General features: G+C 35.7%; 2 protein-coding genes across 11 annotated transcripts; both read left to right on the top strand.

Moving 5' to 3' along the window:
• The first annotated feature begins 3,455 nt into the window (after positions 1-3,455).
• On the top strand, positions 3,456-12,019 carry LOC106659100 (serine/threonine-protein kinase Tao). Of its 4 annotated transcripts, none has more exons than XM_014381424.2 (13): positions 3,456-4,135; positions 4,873-5,142; positions 5,590-6,209; positions 6,559-6,907; positions 7,360-7,535; positions 7,878-8,043; positions 8,342-8,709; positions 9,157-9,402; positions 9,509-9,736; positions 9,814-10,053; positions 10,189-10,446; positions 10,539-10,795; positions 10,876-12,019. In XM_014381424.2, the coding sequence occupies exons 2-13, from the start codon at positions 5,136-5,138 to the stop codon at positions 10,994-10,996; spliced, it is 3,036 nt and encodes a 1,011-aa protein (XP_014236910.2). In that variant the 5' UTR covers positions 3,456-4,135; positions 4,873-5,135; the 3' UTR covers positions 10,997-12,019. The 4 variants fall into 4 exon arrangements, with proteins under 4 accessions (XP_014236910.2, XP_023317079.1, XP_014236911.2 ...); XM_023461311.1 differs by having other exon boundaries at positions 3,456-3,901; XM_014381425.2 differs by having other exon boundaries at positions 3,457-4,135; positions 8,363-8,709.
• A 496-nt stretch (positions 12,020-12,515) lies between these two features.
• Positions 12,516-18,992, top strand: LOC106659101 (SIFamide-related peptide). Of its 7 annotated transcripts, none has more exons than XM_014381427.2 (3): positions 12,516-13,998; positions 18,417-18,558; positions 18,785-18,992. In XM_014381427.2, the coding sequence occupies exons 1-3, from the start codon at positions 13,996-13,998 to the stop codon at positions 18,874-18,876; spliced, it is 237 nt and encodes a 78-aa protein (XP_014236913.1). In that variant the 5' UTR covers positions 12,516-13,995; the 3' UTR covers positions 18,877-18,992. The 7 variants fall into 7 exon arrangements, with proteins under 7 accessions (XP_014236913.1, XP_023317082.1, XP_014236916.1 ...); XM_023461314.1 differs by lacking the exon at positions 12,516-13,998 and adding an exon at positions 17,870-17,951 and having other exon boundaries at positions 18,782-18,992; XM_014381430.2 differs by lacking the exon at positions 12,516-13,998 and adding an exon at positions 17,969-17,989 and having other exon boundaries at positions 18,782-18,992.
• Positions 18,993-19,549: the final 557 nt, after the last annotated feature.

A 19,549-nucleotide genomic window follows, 5' to 3' on the forward strand; every position in this document is an offset into this window, starting at 1 on the left:
ATAAAAAAAAAGCAGAAAAAAAATAGCGAGCAAAGAGGGACGTTTGGATGAAAAATATCGCTGGTTCGTGACGCGATTCATCCGCATCGCATTGATTCGATCGTTTCTTTTCCACGCTCGAGCATATATTGTATTCCACGCACTCGCTCAACAATACGTAAAAAAGAAAGTAAATAAGAAAAAGATAGAGCTGTACAGAGCTACGAATGTGTTGCTCTGACGTGCGCGCACACAAGCTGCACTTGTTTCGCAGGTAAATAAGAAAGTTACGAGAAAGATGATTACGGTAATTGGATTTGGTATACACCGGCTCGAGCACATGGGTGTATATTTTCGCCGTCGAGAAGATTCAAGGCCCGTTTCTCGCGTCGTTTATCCGCAGCAACTTGTGATTTTTGCTCATAGAAACAATAATATAAATCCTCGAGCGGTACTAATCGCTTATTAAATTCAAAGTAGACGTATTACCGCCAGCGAAAGAAGAAGAAGCAGAGAAGGAAAAATTAATTGTACGCGTGGGCGCGAGACAATGAGCAGTTAAAAATACGCGCGGTGGCTCGAGCTTCGGGGAAAACGTCGTTCCGTAAGAGGAGAAAAGCTCGCGCTCCACTAATTTTCTAGCTCGGCCGCTCGAATAAGCTGGCTAAGCTGTTATAAATTGCTTACATGCTTATACTTTTCACCCAAATGGCTCGTCGCACATGTGTGTATGTATGTGACATGCTCTCTCGTACAAATGTCTTATCGTTATCGAGAAGTTATGTATGGCAATTAGTTCTTCGCTTTGGTAAATGCGACGAGAGAAATAACGTTATACTCGCGACTTTGGTTAATTTTGTATTGCGTATGCCGAAGCGAAGATTTTAAATTATTCACTGATTGATATGATATTTGGTTGTGATGTAGCAACCTAATTTTACGTAAAGCGCACGGACAATTAGAAGCTCTGCTCATAAAGGGATAGACTTGAGAATACAGCTCGGATACAGTTTGTTTATTATTACGGTTGAATTAGATTGCCTATCGCAAACTTAAAATATGCACTCTTGTGACAGTCTTTTGGTTGGGAAAAAATTCAACATGGACAGATTTTCAAATGTAAAAATCAAAAAGTAAGAGAAAACTAAAGAAAGCGTCGGCGATTGGAATACTCCAGCTTAATTTCACTAATCTATACAGGGGCCGATTTTGTAAGCTCTAATACGAGAAAAGTCATGACTTTTAGACTCGTAGACTTTTCAATATAAGCAATCACATATCTGTTGCTATTATATGAACTCAATATAGTACAGCAAATATCTCGTATTAGTTGACAAAGTGCGACTGTTTGATCACGAGAGAAAAATAAATATCAACACCGATCAGGGCAAAAAATTTTCGCTATACATTGAACCGTATCGCTCGAGAGCATCTCAGGTGTAACGGGCGAATCTTTTATCGACGCCTGTGCCAGGATCGAGCATACAGAGACGTGTCTCGCCTATGTGTCTCCCGACGATCCATCGTTGGATTTTTCAATTTAATGCTTGACTCTCATATAGGACTCGGGCCGAACGAGCTTATTAACGGTTCATCGAACTGCGATAAGCTTTGCAAGGTGCGAGTTTCGAGTGCAGATAAGCGAGCCATTACTGGTTAACCGATTAGTCGCGAGTGCTCACCTCTTCAATTATTTTGTTTTCCCCGTCGTTTACCACTTTTGTTTCCTTTTATTTTTCATCGTATAATGCAGAGTATGATTTTTGTTTATTATACTCGCGAGTCGCGAATACAACGTATCATCTTCAAATTATTGCAGAACCAATATTGACGGTTAAAATATATATGGATACGGCAGCGAACTTTGTGGCCGTTGCTCCTGCTGCGAATGTCAAGAACGCAGAGGACGCGCAATGACGCTCCGAAGACGAGTTCGACACACGATATAGCAAACTGCCGGTCGATATAAGCTCGTCGACTCGCCGGCCTGCTTATACCTATATTACGTTACTCGCGACTTATGAATATTGGCTCTCGAGTTTTATATATTTTATAAGGTTGCAAGTATGCGCGCGCGTGGCACACGCACTTGATTTTCTCGTGCAGCTGAGCTGCTCTGCAGCAGCAGCAGCAGCAGCAGTACAAGGTATACGCAGTAGCGGTGCAAGTGGGCCGTTATCATAGCAACTCTACAAGTCGTACCTATACCTCAGTGCGCTTAGCATAGCCACTTGCTTCGGCTCGCCTGTACATGTATATATAGCTACGCGGACATGTGCAGCAGCTGCACTTTACGTAATGACGTAATGTTCCGGAGCTCTGCCGCGGTACTTTATATGCGCGCGAGTTATGTACCTTTTAGGAATTATTATACCTATAATCGAGTGCGTTTATGTCTTGCACGGGGGGGGGGGGGCGGCTCGTGCTGCACTTCTCTTGCCGATGCTGCGATGAACGAATGGCAAAACGTTGACAAATCGGCCCCGGCTTAATTGTGTATACGGAGGAAGATGATTTGCCAGGTGGCCGCAAAGTTCATGCTCCTAAACAAGTCTCTAAACATTTCTTGTTCACATCTTAAAAGGGCGAATCCATCGAATTTAGTAAGCAATACGTATTTTTTAGTTTTGTGCGCTTATTCGGACTCCATAATGTTTGTGCCGTGCGCGACAATGCACGCGCGAGCAGAGATCCAAGTAGACCGACTGCACTGGCTGCGCGATATGTACCGTACGCGTTATTATATACTATAATGGTCTTTCTCTCTCTCTCTCTGTATACACGTAAGCGCGCCTAAGATAATGCACCGCAGCAGCACACATGCACATATGCTCGTGTAACGTCTGTTGGGACTCGTGCCGCTGCCACCGCCACCGCTGCTGTTACTTGCGCGACTAACTTGACTCACGCGCGCGATCGTGTGTGCAATCCGTTCCGTGTATACGTGCTGCTGCTGCTGTTGTTGTTGTTGTTGTGTGTCAGCAACACAATGCACAAGCAGTAGCTCTATAGCAGTCGCGCACGCACTTGTCAACGTCGAGCCGTCGTCGTGTTGTTGTTATTGTTATTGTTATTGTTGTCAATTACCGCGCCACAGTCATTTTAAACGCTGGCCCAGAGCACATCGTAATAAAGTGCGATATTACAAGAATCGAGCGAATTTACATCGATGCATGCGTATAATACATCATCGGCACAGAGGGATCGTGCCGCCGCCGCCGAGGTGTTTGCTACAAGGAAGTGAGCTGTGTTGCAGCCCGCAGCAGCACGAGAGCGCACAGTGTGTTCTGCAAAGTGCGAATTCACTGCTTTGCACGACACACACCGATATCGCGGGAGCAAAAGAGAAAGAGCGAGAGAAAGAGAGAGAGACAAGGACGGATTGTGGCAGACTGCCTACTATATAGCAACCTATAGGCGATGTATAGCGGCCCGCCGCAACGCACACACACACACTCCGATCTGCTCCGACTGCTCTGCTCCGCTGGTAGTCCGCGCGCGAGCGAGAGATTCTCGCACGACTTGCGTGTGCGTATAGAGCTCGATCCGACCGACGACTCGACTTTGTATTTGGAGCTTAGAGACTCGCTGCCTGCTGCTGCTGCTGCTGCTGCTACTGCTTCGACGACTGTTGTACATGCTGATACGTCAGTGTGTGCGTGTTGTGTGTGAGTTGCTGCTGCTGCTGCTGCGTGCAGAGCGGCTGAGCACAGGCTGGCCGAAGCAGCACAGTGTCGAGCTGAGCCGAGCTGCTCTGCGCGTTATGTGTATATGTTTACGTGCGTGTGCTGCGCCGTCGTAAGTGAGTTTTTGCAGTGTCAGTGTGTGTTGTGTCGACTGTCGTCGTCGTCGTCGTCGTCGTTGACGATCTACTACTAGCTGCTCGTTTGTGCTTGTGCGTGATCTCCTAATTGTGCTGGTGGTGCGTGCTCCTCTTTTTATATACCTACAATACACCTATATAGCACCCACCTCTATATGTATGCACTGTGTGTATGTATTACGAGTTACATGCTGTATACCTATATATCGGCCACAGCAAATATTCACACAGGCGCAGGAAGCTACCTAACTAACTAAGCAGAGGAGCCAGCCTATGCTGCTCCGGCACGACCGAGAGCAGTGCCAGCGACCTTTTAATCTCGCCATTTTGGAGGTGAGGACAATTTCGCTATTTATCGCGAGCTCTCTCTCTCTCTCTCTCGTTTATCGAAACTAACTCGAGTCGCGACCACGATACAACACCCTGGATCCGTTTAGCGCGGGGACTCGCCCCACAGGGGAGCCTCGTGAGGGGCCGCTCCTCTCTCGTCTCCGATAACTCGACCGACTCTGCATACGACGCACGGCATAATACCATGTCCGCGCCTCCGTACTCCCAATGTTACTTGGAAATCGTCATCGTTGCTCGAGAGCTAGCCTCTGCCGCACCGTTGCTGCTGCTTTTGCTGTTTCTCCGCGAGTTAGCAAACCTTTCCTCTCTCTATCTATCTCTCTCTCTCTCTCACTCACTCACTCACTCACTCACTCACTCACTCTCTGAATAGTTGTGTATGCTAGAGGAGTTATATAGAGTCTCTCTCTCTCTCTCTCTCTCTCTCTCGCTCTCAAGTCGCGCCCGTCTTGTGTGTTAATATGTAATTTCTCTCTCTCTCTCTCTCTCTCTCTCTCTCTCGCTTTACATTACTCTTCGGAGAAGATTTAGCTCAAACCTCGGCAGGTTGTTTTGATAGGTATTTTTTTACTCGTTGCCCGCTGCTGCATTGCAGCTCCAATATATAGTTCGTATTACGATGCGAGACCCACTCGACCCCCTTCGACTCTTTTTATTATGTGTCTGTGTGTGTATATAATGTGTTGAAAACGTTTGTTGTGCTTTTGCAATGATTACAGGTTTTTCTCGCGCTCTATCTGTATCTCGCTCTCACTGTGTCTATCTTCGGTGTGCGATATGTGCGTTGACGAGCGGTCAGTTATTCGCACGTAGCTGGGAATGCGAGTGCCCGAGTTAGCATCATCTGGAGCTTTTGCCGCTGCTGCTACTGTCCGAAGCCCCGCGAATCGGGCTTCAAGAATCTCTCATTATCTCTGCAGGAGAAACGACTTCCAGGTTGGAATGGAGCAAAACCTGCTGCTACTGCAACATTGATCTCTAAATGCTTTGTGAGTCTTTTTCTCTTTAAATTATGTTCCACCTGCTCCACAAACGGTTGTGAAATTCGCCTATGTGCTAGTTTTAAAATAATCCACTCATCCAGTGGCTACACAATTTTGGCATTTTATCATTTAAAAACAAATTTCACATGAAACATTTATAAATTTTATGCCTTTACACTTTACTATAAATATCAAAATCAATAACAAATTTTTTTCTCATTCATTCATAAGAACCAAAAAAATGATTTTAATGCATTTTATCAGTGGATAAGTCTCTTGTTAAAAACATTTATTTTCAAAAAGAAATGATGTAATATAAAATAGTGAAAAAGGTATGCATTATTTTTATGCCCATATTAGTACAACCAAGATATTTATTGTTGAATTAGATTTATTCTTAATTTAAATTTTAAATTTGAGTAATACTATATCATTTTTTTTCTATGTAAATAGGCCAGGCGAGCTACAGTCAGGCTGATGGATTGACAGAGGACGGTAACAAGCTGGCACAGGTTTGGGTAGAGGATCATCCAAAGCAAGGGGGTAGTAGCTCATCGTCATCGCCATTAGCTCACGGAGGTGGAAGTAGACGTGATTCAAAACTGGAAGTCAAAGGTGGCAACGGGGAGGCTGCCTCCTCGGGAGCTTGCGGTGGTGGCGGAGGGGCCTACCGCAAATCCTCTGCTGGTGGAGGAGGTGGTGGAGGAGGAGGTGGTGGCGGTGGAGTTGGAGCTGGAGGCAATAGCAATCGCCATAGTCAGATCATGCCTGCCGGTACACCTAGGCCAGGTAGTCTCAAAGATCCAGAAATAGCAGACTTATTTGAAAAGAATGATCCTGAAAAGATATTTGAGGACCTACGAGAAATTGGTCATGGTAGTTTTGGTGCTGTGTACTATGCAAGATGTACTGTTACAAAAGAAATTGTTGCCATCAAGAAGATGTCTTATTTGGGAAAACAAACTTATGAAAAATGGCAAGATATTTTGAAAGAAATTCGATTTTTAAGGCAGCTCAAACATCCTAATACCATTGAATACAAAGGATGTTATCTCAGGGATCATACAGCATGGGTAAGACTTAATTTTATTATATTGATAAAAAATGAATTAAAATTCCCTATATCTAAATATTTAGATTATCAAATAAACAGTTGCAGTAAATTTCAATTAAATATTTTTAGTACTATTGTTAAAATATGAAACAAGTTTGTGAGATGTTTGTGACAGTTGAAGCATATATTTTACTGTAACTCAAAATTCTCTCAAAACTAGACGATTCCTTTTAAACAAAAGTGATGAATTTTGAAATTTAATAATCAAATATATAAATCTATATTCATTTAAAATATTGTGTACATAAGTACAAGTAACAATGATACATAGAAATAAAATAACAACCCAATTTCACGGATGATTGCAGCTGGTGATGGAGTACTGTCTCGGTTCGGCCTCGGATATAATCGAGGTGCACAAGAGGCCACTCAAGGAAGAAGAAATCGCGGCGATCTGCGAGGGAGTGCTACGAGGTTTAAACTATTTGCACAGCTTGGGAAAGATTCATCGCGACGTCAAAGCCGGGAACATTTTACTGACTGACAATGGCACCGTCAAACTGGCTGATTTTGGTTCTGCCAGCATCAAGTGTCCTGCCAATAGTTTTGTAGGTACTCCTTACTGGATGGCTCCTGAAGTCATATTAGCCATGGATGAAGGACAATATGATGGCAAGGTCGACGTCTGGTCCCTCGGTATAACGTGCATTGAATTAGGTGAGTCACTAATGTTGACAAAGTCGTTTTTATCATTTCGGCTAGATTAATTGATCGATAATTGATCTACGTGGTACATTTATTAGTAAAATTCAAAATTTACGAAATTCTTACAACTCGAGTTACAACTCTCAATGCCGCAATAAAATCATCTCTCAAGTTTATCGTAATTTGCAAAGATGAAAAATGCTAAATCTACGTAAAACCACAGAACTAAACTGTATGTATTTGATGATATAGCTTATCGCTCATTCAACTGATGCGCGCGAGCTCGTGCGTACGTTTTGTGCAATAACAAACAATTTTTTTTACCCTTTTCGCGTTCGAGCTTTTTTTCTCATCGGCAATTATTTGTTTCAATTTAGTTTGGGTTTTTAAATCATTTCTGAGTAATAAAATGTCAATTGGCTCACATTTGAGTTTGATTATGTATTTTTTTATGTGATCAACAGCGGAGCGAAAGCCACCGTATTTCAATATGAATGCGATGAGTGCTCTCTATCATATAGCCCAAAACGAACGACCAACGTTACACTCGTCAGAGTGGACGGACGGTTTCCGTCATTTCGTCGAAGTTTGCTTGACCAAAAGCCCCAACGAAAGGCCGACTTCCGGGAAATTGTTATCGGTGAGTCTGTATTTTATTATAAGAGTATATGCTCATACACATGATTTCATTTGACAATTACTTTACTACTATACTACGATACAAAACAATTTATTATCTTTTATCAAGACGTCTTTTCATACTTTATAATGAAACGTGAAAGCTTGATTTTTCTTTCGCCTTTAAAATGCTCTCAGGTGGATTTAGGCCTGAGAAATAATTCCGTTTACAATTCTTTTAAAATATTTCCTTGCTTGATAATGGAATTTCATTTTTGGAAAAACTCACCACTTCAACTTATAATCTACTTATAGAACAATAACAACTCCATTTGAAAATTGACAATTAAACTGAAATTTTCAGCAACATACATTCATCACGAGATCTCGCTCATCAAACGTCCTCGTAGACCTGATCAATCGAACAAAAGCTGCGGTGCGCGAACTAGACAATTTAAATTATCGTAAAATGAAAAAAATATTGATGATCGATACTTGCGAGACGGAAAGTCAGATTGGCGATGCTGATGGTAAGTGGGCTACTATTTCTTTAATCCTGTGGACGTTGATTTCTTTTTAAATCCCATATCACCTGGTTTGAGCTTTCTCAAACCGTTAAAAACTTTCCCTGAATTCCAATTTCGCGCTAGCGAATTTAAGTAAAGGTGTTGGCTATTCAACTGTACGCGATTATTGTGTACCGTTGTACTTTTTGCTCCATTTATCTCTTCCCGAGTAACCCTTAACCCTCGATCTTTTGTTTAACTGTTAACAATTGTATTGTGCTATGTGTTGGTGTTGTTACTCTCGGCTTTGACGAAAAACTAGACACTCCCGACGAACAAACAGGTGGCGACAGCAGCAAGAGCAACAGCATCACCTCGGAGCACTCGATCCACTCGATGGGCGTATCGGCCTCGTCGCAGAGCTCATCGACCAACAGCTTGCCGCTGCATAACGCCGACTCCAATGACGGCTACGGTGGCTCGTTGCGCAATCAGCGCAGCCACGCCGGAAACAAAATGCCAACCTCGACGGGCATGACGGCCAACCTGATCGAGCACGGGGCTAATAATTTTGCGACTATCAGGACAACGTCGATCGTTACGAAGCAGCAGAAGGAGCACATGCAGGAGGAAATGCACGAGCAGATGAGTGGTTACAAGAGGATGCGACGAGAACAACACGGCGCACTGGTGAGATATTGATGATTTTAGAACATTAACTTTTTTGCCTGCATAATTCGAGGCACGACCGCTTTCACGGCTCGCCTCCATATCGGTATTCAATGCTTATCGGAAATTCCTATTCATTCCTTTCTATGAATTTTCGCTAAAATTCTTTAATTAATATCGCGAAGTTTGGAGAATAAATTTGCATTGTGCTTACTCATACTATACTATTAGTCATCTTTACTTTAGAATTGAGTCACAACTTGGGATAGCTAAATTGAATTATTTATTATGGCATACTTTTAGTCATAATATATAATACATATATCTATATTTATATTTAATGTTATACAAGTATACGTGCTTGCACATAAATTAAAAATTCTGCTATGCTCAATGATATCAAAGTAGCAGGTATTAGTACTTGCCACAAGTTCATATGTAGCTAAATATTTTTCTTTTTACATCTAGGTCAAACTAGAAGAGCGTTGCAAGGCTGAGGTCGATTCGCATAAACAGCTTCTCGAAAAGGAATACGAAAATCTAATGCAACAGTTTAGCAAGGAGTTGGAAAAATTGCAAGCCAGACATCACCAAGAACTCGATCGAAAGCTGAAGCAAAATCAAAATGCTGAGAAGAAATTGCATAAAGAGATAACAAGTAGGCAAGAGGCCGACCGGAAAGCCCTTGAAACTCAACAGAAAAAGGAATACAAGGTAAACTGTTGTTTGCTGCTATTCACTGATTTCAAAATCCTGGGATTGAAAACCTTTCGCTTGCAATATTTCACTGTTGTACTAAAAATATATCATTCTGAATTAGGCTTACAAAGAAAGGTGGAAGAAAGAGTTATCCCAAGACGAGATGACTCCCAAACGACTGCGCGATGCTACTCTTCAGAGTCACAAAGATAATTTGAAGCAGAGTGAAGCTCAAGAGGAGCAACGACTTCAACGTGGTCAAAGGGAGTACCTCGATCTTGAGATACGCAAGTTCCGTCGGAAAAAACTACTCTCCTATCACGCTCTGGAGCAAGAGCTTCTTCGAGAAGTAAGTTAGAAGAAAACTTTGAGAGAATATTTTTTAATTACAATAATCTCAACGGATGGAAATGCTTGATTTTTTAGGAGTTGAATAAAAGGCAACAACAGTTGGAGCAAGCACACGCGATGCTTCTGCGGCATCACGAAAAAACCCAAGAGTTAGAGTACAGGCAACAGAGAGCTGTTCACGCTCTGCGAGAAGAACAAATCCATTGGCAACACTCTACCGAACTCAGTAATCAGCGCGATTATATGCAGCGCGCTGAACGTGATCTGCGTAAGAAGCATGCGCTTGAACTCAAACAACAACCGAAAAGCCTTAAGGTAAGCAAAATCAATATTACTGATGCATTTCATAACTGCGATCCTGTATGAGAGACATACTCCTACAAGTTTATGTACTGTAGTCTGCGTGAACAGAAATGCGTAATAATTTTAAATACGTTTTATTTATTGCAGCAAAAAGAGATGCAGATAAGAAAGCAGTTCCGCGAAACTTGTAAGATACAAACGCGCCAGTATAAAGCCTTAAAAGCTCAAATTTTACAAACAACGCCGAAGGATGAACAAAAGGCTGTTATTAAAAAATTGAAGGAAGAACAAAGGCGAAAGCTTGCCCTTTTAGGAGAGCAGTATGAGCAAAGTATTTCTGAAATGTTACAAAAACAAAGTATTCGTCTGGATGAATCGCAAGAGATCGAATGCCAGATTCTCAAGGTAATAAAATATAAATCATTATAAATTTACGTGTTCCATCATTTTGATGTAAAATTTATGGATTTCTTACTGTTATGATTTATGATTTACAGCAACGACTAAATCGCGAGCTTGAAATTTTAATGGCTTATCAGTCGAAGAACAAGATGCATGCTGAATCTCAGCGAGACCGAGAGCGTCGTGAACTCGAAGAGCGAGTTTTAGTTAGACGAGCACTTTTAGAGAAAAAGCTGGAGGACGAGACGCAAAAAATTCTAGATGAACGTAGCGAACGAATACGATTGCTTCATGAAAAACATGAGCGCGAACTTCAACAATTTGACGAAGAAAGTGCAAGAAGCGGCCTCAGGTAATAATTCAATGGTTTTTTAATTTTCCATAAAATTTAAGAAAAGAAATAATGTTCAATTTATTGCTTGCTTTTTTCAGTGCATTAGCAATAGCAGAAGCTTCAAAGGAATCTTATCCGGATGACGAAAGCCTCAGCGGTTCAATGTTGAGCTTGGTACACAGTAATAGCTCTACATCATTTCCCCCTAATAGTCTTTAATCTTAATCACGTTAAAACACAGAATGTAACGATCCGCCTGTAATACCTTATAAGTAATGGGAAGTTCGTTTAACTTCTAGAACAAATGATAGTGAAAAATAATCAGACCAGGCAGGAGTCGACACACTCGAATAGACTCGGGTATGCGTATTGGATCAAACCGTAAACGATCACACTTCCGTACATATTATATAAATATATAAATATACTTTTTATCGTTAATTTTTTTAAACTAATCAATTCCAAATAATATTATGAGCGCGTGATTTATTCAACGGTCAAGTTTAGTTTTCATCATTTCTTACTATCTCTCTTGCGGCTTAATTTTCTCAAATTCTTTTAATGTTATTTAAGTATGTAAGGTTAATTAATTGTCTTGTATAAAATTCGATACTCATCATTAGTCCGTGTAGATATTTTCCTCTTCCAATTGTGGCAAGAGATTTTTTCATTAATGTTTGTTTGTGCTGGGACGAATTTTCACAAAGTGACATCCTATCATACATTGTAATTGTCTTTTACAATATTTATTTTATCTTCAACTTCGATTTTCACATAGTACGATATTGCTTTTTGAAAATTCGAAAGCATGCATTTGAAAAAATTAGTTTATCAATAAAATGCATAAATTTTGTAAGAATCGTTTTGGTGAGAATGATACGTTATGTTTCAAAATGATTCTTGTTCAACTCAAACTTCTGTTTGGTTTGAATTGTTCAAGTTACGTGTACATGTATAGGTTATTGATTGTATAGTAAACTTCAAAATTTTTTTATTTGAAAAAGAGACCTTTTTATTATAAAACATGTTCAGAGGAAGTGGATCCGTGCATAGTTTTTTGTTTATTATAATTGATTTTTCTCATCGTGTTCTATAGATAGCAATGACCATCTTTGTAAATACTTTGGCCATTGAATGTTTAGCTATTAGAAATTTGTCTTGTATTTATTCATGATGCAAGTAAGTGTATCACTCATTATGTTATTTATCATCGTGCAAAACATAAAGCATATTATAAGAATATACAAACCAGTTTTTTAAAATTTTTAAAAATTAAGCATGCACAGGTATATACATAAATAAATATATTATCATCACATCAAAACTAAAGATGATTGACATTACATCTATCTTAATTTTAAAAGAGTGTGCTGAGTTATTCGATCATATAAATTATTAAAACTCTCAATAATTTTTTAAGACTCGAAAAAAATTCATTATTAATGATTCAATATTCATACAGAATCAATTTTTCCATGTAATGTCGTAATTATTGATAGGATTTTTGAACAAATTTTCATATATATTGACACTTTTTTCATTTTTATAACATACCTCATAATGCAGTCTTCCAATTTTGGACTAAATCTTTTTGTATTCAACACACTCAACAATATGATTTCAAATAATAAAAAAAATTCCAACGGTAGCTTGAAAAAATAATTTTCAACTGATAACATTTATAAGAATATTGGGAAATTTTATGTAACAAACATATACACACTTCCTCGATTGTACATAATTATATACATTTTCATTCAATCAGCTATATGCGAGAGTTTAAATAAACGTAATTTTAATGCGTATAATTATACGTAGGATTTGCATTTTTGCACGCAACATATTACAAAGAAAATTTGAAATAAAGTATCTACATTATGAGAAAAATTAAACATCTACGTGAATAATCACTGTCCAGCAACTCAATGAGTGAACTTGCGTTTCAATCCAGTACACATACCAACCTTAGATTATATTATAAGTACCATTAACAAGATGAAAGAAAATTGAAAAAACCGCAAAGCACTTTTTACTATAAACTTTTCATGAAAACGTAAGCAAAATAAAGGGTTTTTTAGCATTAACGATGTTTCTTCAAAATAAAAGAAGAAAATCTTTTTATACGCAAATTATTACAAAAAATTATATTAAAGACATACAAAATGGATTTACCGTATGTTAATTTTAAAATTAAATCGAATTAAAAGAAAAATTAAAATTATGGTTGCTGTGCGTAAAAAGTGAGAAGCGATAGGTGATTGTGACAATTTTACACCTATGAATATAATATAGACGTACGTAGAATCGATAAGATTATTAATTGTTTTAGTTAAAATCGTAATACAATAATATTAACTTTCGTGGTAGTATTGTTAAGAAAAAAATTAAATTGAGAGTTTCAGGATTACAAAATCAAGCTGAACTAACATGGGAGTCTTCTAGAATGATTGTGCAACGTGTTTATGATAAGACCATTTGTTTTTTTTTTGCATCTTTTTTGTCTGTATTATAGTGCCAATGTCTTGGGGATATAACATATTGAGTTCGAAAATTGATTGAGACAACATCGTGCTTAGTGAGTTGTGAATAATAATTATCATTATTATATAATGAAGCAATTTGGTATCCTTATAATGCGATGCCTGTTGAAAAAATTTAATTGCATTTAATTGAACTATAAAGTGATCTGTAAAGATAAAATAATTGATTGATGATTTGTTGATGTTGCTAAATAGTGTTATATTACTTCTTATCTGTCTAAATATGTAAGTGATGGATAAAGAAATAAAAGTTAAATTATATGAAAGTACGATGTCAGATTTAGAAAAGATTAAAAAATTGAATCAACTCATAAATAATGATAAACTAATTTGAAGTGAAAATATGCTTTCGATTATGTGTGCAATGAGTGACAACAGAGACATGATTTTGAAGAGAAGTTTTCAATATCTGTAGATAAAAAGAAAACAGCATGAAAATGTCACAATCAGCTGATCTTTATTGGATTCCTTTATCACTTAAACCTGCAAGTAGCATACGGCAATAGCAATTATCTGATGTGATAGTTACGAATATACACTCAGTGTAACAAGTTGGTTTAGAAAATCTATTCTACATAATTTTTTTTATTTGGATAATATTTTTTTTTGTTAAATGGTTCTTCGTAAAATCTAAATTACAGCGGAGAAAAATTTATTTAGTCAATAATTATTATTGTAATGGTAAATATGAACAACTTATTTGGTAATAAAAGTTATAAAATATTGTAAATCAAAAGCTTTTAATATCTTTCATATAGCTTTCATATCATTTGCAATGTTATATACAATTTTAAGTGTACAAATATGAATATTTTTTATAATTTTAGTTTTTTTAGTTTATAGAGCGTACCGAAAGGGTTTGAGAAACATTTGAAAAAATAAAAAAAATAAAATTATTCATTACTAAATTACGTAGACAGTATGTGCAAAATTTTCACATGTAGTCTTCGTATATCAGACAATAGATCCTTCATACCAACATAAGTTGACATGATTATTTCTGACTATTATTTATTAAAAATCGAGTAATAGATCCGTTAGAAATAATTTTTGTGGTCTCCTTGCACCTAATCATGAAACTCTTTGTGCTTAATTTGATATTTATTCTATAAATTATTATACTCTATTTTAAAGCCGAAAGCGATAAGCACTTGTTCTGGGTCTTTCTTTTTTTGCTAGTCAGATCTTAATACGATTTTCTATACCCTGCATCCCGAAAAAAAATGTTTCAGATCACATATAAATTATCGCTTCACTCGTATCGCAAATATCAGGGCAGGAATCATAAATACTCATTTAAAAAATTACGATTTAAAATTCATGGATGGACTTCAACGCAACAATGTAAGCAAAGATAAATAGATACTCAACAATAAAACAATTAAATGAATAGGTAACTGTCGATAAACGTCTTACTTCTAGTATTCATAGCTACTTGCCGACTTGTTTCATAATTCAAAAATTTGCTTGGCCCAATTCTAACACAGCAAGATGTATTGGACCGTGTCGCTATTAGTTGTATTATTTTCCTAGTTTTGATTTAGTATCTATACCAAACAATGCAACTACTATTTTGGACAGAAACCACCAAAAGTTTTAATTTGTTAAAAAAAAATAATAATAATTTCTATGCTTCGCGAGACTTGAATTTTATTCGAAAATTGTGTGACTCAAACCTGATCAATAAGAAACGGTACGGGCTATTCGTACCATTTATCAAAAATACCACTGCTGGCATCGACGATTTTCTGTGATAGTTCGACACAAATATAAACTCGACGCACAAAATGTACATGAAGCCCATTTTCAGAGAAATTTTTATGTTTTGTTTAAATTCATTTACGATCTGCAAAAAAATTAAGTTATAAGGTATAAATTTTCTACTTCACAGTCCAATTCGGAATCGTACCAAAGATCCAGATATTCTGCAACTGATAATCGTAGCCAATATTCCAAGCAGCTGTTACAACTTACATTCGGGGAATGATTAAAAATTGAAAACATAATTTAATTTATATTTTCGTTGCTACATTTATTTCTAATTCATTTCTGTTTATTTGTTAAATAAATTATTTAAAAATATCAACCAATTTATATGTATATTAACTTAAATTTTAATCACAAGTGAAATATTAAATAATATCACGGATATGAAAAATAAAATGTAAAACACAAATGAAACCCACGACCTTTTTTATACATGTCCAGAAAGGTCAAATGAATGATTTGAAAAAGGCACCAGCAAGGGATACATTTTCTTAGCGTGTTTTTCAAGATCTGGTATCTCTAATTCTGATAATTGTTCCAGTTTGCTGTCTTCAATTCTTTGTAGTAGAGTAATTGAGTAATATTGTGATATTTTTTTCGTATAAAAAACAAAACTATTTTGAAAATTCAAATATATATTGAGAAAAGTGATTAAATAGAAAGATTATGTATGTCAAATTAATCCACAATCAAAAACAAAAAAACTAAAGCAAATTTTTTAAAATAATAAAGTTTTCAGGGCCAGAAAAACGTTAAAAAAGTTTCTAAAATGATTACAGTGGTACTTATACATACAGAGAAAAATGTACGATAAAATAAGTACTGTGTGTGTAATCAAAATTAATGTGATCGATGGAACAGTTGGACTATACTTGACTCATAATAAAATTTTCCCTGTTACATAGCAGTTTTAGTCCTATTAAAATTTAATACGTTTGTGTATTTAATTCGCTCGTGTACAATTAAAATTGTAAAAATTATATCACAGAATATGACAAATCTATATGAAAAATTCTGCATGAAAAATCATCTTTAGATGTTTTAGGCTATATTGATATTTGACACTTAGAGGCAAATTGTTTAGATATGGCCTAGCACTGTTGTTGGATAGCGATCAAAATTCAAGATTTGTAACCAATCATCGAACAATCGTTGACGAAAAATGGACTCCCAATAAGTTTGCCTTTGTGAGTCCTGATGAGTAGAAGTAGTGGAGAATAGCGTTTACGAGAGTACTAGATTCATTAGGAAAAAAATTTAAAACATTAAAATTAGAATTTTAAGATACCAGCTACATCAAAAAAGCTACAAGATGTAAAATCTCCGGTGAAATTCTTTTTGAGTGTTGTCTTTATCTGCGCTTCATCCTCTAACTACATCGTTTGGTCATTTCTTCTGACCGTCCCATAGTTTCTCAGTCTTATGATGACTGAATGGGTGAAAGAAGATACTACTTAGGACCGGCACCTACATAGACCAAACTTGTTTTTTTATTATTAAAATAGGAAGGCCCCAAACTACGCCCTTCCAAAAAGTTTTACTTTCGGCACTTGTAAATTACTATTAAAGATAAATTCAAGAATGAGAAAACACGATATTTTCATTATAAACAAACAACTTGAAGCAAATTTCGAATAATATTTGGTACAAAATAGTCTTGGAATTAGCAATAGAATATGTGTGTATTTTTTCAGAATTTTTGTAGTGTCACAGAACCAATTATCGCGCAAAATATGGGCTTTCGACTCTAACACTTGATGAATAATCTGGAAAAACTGAAAAAATTCGTGGGCTTTTTCAGTTTTTTATATAGTGAAAGATCGATTCGGAATAAACATGAAAGATAACAGACGTCAGGTTTTTTTTTATATTATAAAAAACAACAGGAATTCTTACATACGTATGTTAATTTTAAATTAAGCATTCAACTATTTAAAACCACTACCTAAACAAATAAGAATAGATGAAGTAAACAAGTGTGCTTTAAAATCGGCGATTGAATTATACATCTTGCTAAACTGAAATAAAAAATAATCAATAATTTCATATATTCAAATATGATCTTGACAGTGAAAAATGTCTAATTATACCGCAGAATTCCAAATTAGTTATTTTGCTCGCTTTCATACAATTGAAGGAAATATTAAAGCAAAATAAAATGAAAATATAACAACCATTTCCGTCCTAATTGTACGAAAAAGACACATAAAAGCTGCAATGTATCAGTAAGAAATCAAAATTTTAGATTTTCTATTTTGTGTCCTCTATAAGCCTATGATAATTTGTTAAGTTTTGTGTGCGAAATATTCAACAGATAATAAAATACGTGATTATTCCTAACTCTATCAATGGAATTTATAAAAAAAAGGACCTCTCATTGATATTGATAATGCCTATTAAAATTGATATTAGATTCGAATGACTTAAATATTAATTAGTTTTAATGGAAAGTTTACAAACATTTTATTCAATTAAATTAATAACGTTATTTTTAATTTGTATCGTCCCAACGTTTTATAATTTTAACAATGCATAAGAACATATTAAATATATTAACTTATCAAATAAGTTAAAATTTTTTTTAAAAAGTTTAATTGCATTCCAGAAATGAACTTACACATAAGAGTAGGAAACAAACTAGATTTCCCTAGAGTTTCCAAAGAATTTATTAAGAAAATACATAGCTTTATCAATATCACTGATAGCTTCGTATTATGAGAATTAATCGTATTATTTACCCCTATATTGTGCTTTTTCATCACACCCTCTTTGACGATATAAAGGAAAGACATTTCCTTGAGCAGTCAGTTTTTTTCCAATCTCAGAACAGAGTACACTTCCGCAGATACAGAAAGCTTACGTAGAAGGTGTTTTTATTTCTTATTTAAGCTTCATATGCCTCTAAGTAATATATTAGTTTCATAGCGGTTCCGAATTCCACTATTTATTTACATTATTTCATAAAAAAGTTTACCAAGGTCACATTAATTTTTAATTTAAATTCCTTTAACTGCAAAGTTTGAATCTTTATTTGTTACAGAGTGGTATTTATAGTTTAATATTGAACGTGTATACAGTGCATTTGTCAGGGCAATTCATTATACCGACTACATCATACCGACTATTTCTCGGGTATAAAACAGCGGGTAAAGCTAGTAAACCCGCATTCAATGCATGATTTGCTAGCTGAATCTTTCAGAGCTTTTCCAGTTTTTTTTGAATAGTATACCATTTTTAATAGACATTTTTGTAAAATTAATTTAAAGTTATTGATTAAAGTAAAAAAAATGTATTGAATCAAAAGGTATGATTTCATTTCTTTTTGATTCTAGGTAAAATCAATCATGTTATCCATCCGTCTTACTCTTTTTCTTTTGGCTATTTTTGTGATCATGAGTGTCAATGCTAATGCCGCTTATCGAAAACCACCATTCAATGGAAGTATTTTTGGCAAAAGAGCCAACTCTATATCAGGTATGTTTCATTCAAGTTTATAGTAAAATAAAATTATTTTTATTTAAAACAAATAATTTTTAATTAAAAAAGAGAAAAGAAAGTATTAGCAACAAATTTGAATTTCACTTAAAACAATGCATCAAGAGATATATGATATAAATACAATATTGTTATTTAAATATAAGAAACTAGCTCCTAAAACAGAAAATAATTTTTTACAACAATAATACCATTATTTCAGTAGACTACGACATGACCAATCGCGCCATGGATGCTATCTGCGAAATCGCAAGAGATAATTGCAACACGTGGTACACTCGTCAGGATTCCATTTAATAATTTTTCACCCCAAGCTTCGAGTATATCAACAAATATCTTCAACAATAATTTCTGCTGATTTTATTGTAAAAATGCTTCTTCTCATGATTTAAATACTAAAAAATTATCAAGTGTATGAGCTATGACAATTAAAAAATAAATTGTTCAAATCTAAAAAGATTATCATTTATTTATAATGCCAAAACCACGTCTTCTTCACAATCATTTTTTTATATTCAAAGTTTTCAAAAAAAAAAAGAATTTTCTTTATTATTTCCGAATAATGACAATGACAATCAATGTGACAATGAATTTTTCGATGAATATCTTCAATAAATCAAGCGGTTTTTTTAAAATTCACCAAAAGTTAAAAAGATCGATATTCCGAGTTTTGTCAAGTATTTTATAACATGTCAACCATGAATTAAACTGTGCAATTCAAAGTACCTCTATTGTACGTGACTGAAATTGTAATTTAATCGATGAAAATGCATATAAAGTAAGAAGATTCTGACTAAAGTTGTCAGTCTCTTAAAATGAAGTTGCTGCAACGAACAAACACTTACATTAGCTACACGTCGTTGGGTATTACCAAAATTTTTCCTTCGTTTTATTGAATTTAAACTCGTATCTTATTTTTTTATACTTCTTTGTCACTTTAGTTTTATTCATAACAGTTTGTTACGCAACA

This window comes from Trichogramma pretiosum, unplaced genomic scaffold, assembly GCF_000599845.2.
Source record: "Trichogramma pretiosum strain Unisexual culture from Peru unplaced genomic scaffold, Tpre_2.0 scaffold2, whole genome shotgun sequence".
Lineage (NCBI taxonomy): Eukaryota > Metazoa > Arthropoda > Insecta > Hymenoptera > Trichogrammatidae > Trichogramma > Trichogramma pretiosum.

What these genes read in the sequence shown, in the direction of transcription:
- LOC106659101 (XM_014381427.2), top strand. An exon ending in AAGAGCCAACTCTATATCAG is followed by an intron (nt 18,559 to 18,784) that starts GTATGTTTCATT and finishes TTATTTCAGTAG; the next exon opens with ACTACGACATGACCAATCGC.
- LOC106659100 (XM_014381424.2), top strand. An exon ending in TCAGGGATCATACAGCATGG is followed by an intron (nt 6,210 to 6,558) that starts GTAAGACTTAAT and finishes GGATGATTGCAG; the next exon opens with CTGGTGATGGAGTACTGTCT. An exon ending in TATAACGTGCATTGAATTAG is followed by an intron (nt 6,908 to 7,359) that starts GTGAGTCACTAA and finishes TGTGATCAACAG; the next exon opens with CGGAGCGAAAGCCACCGTAT.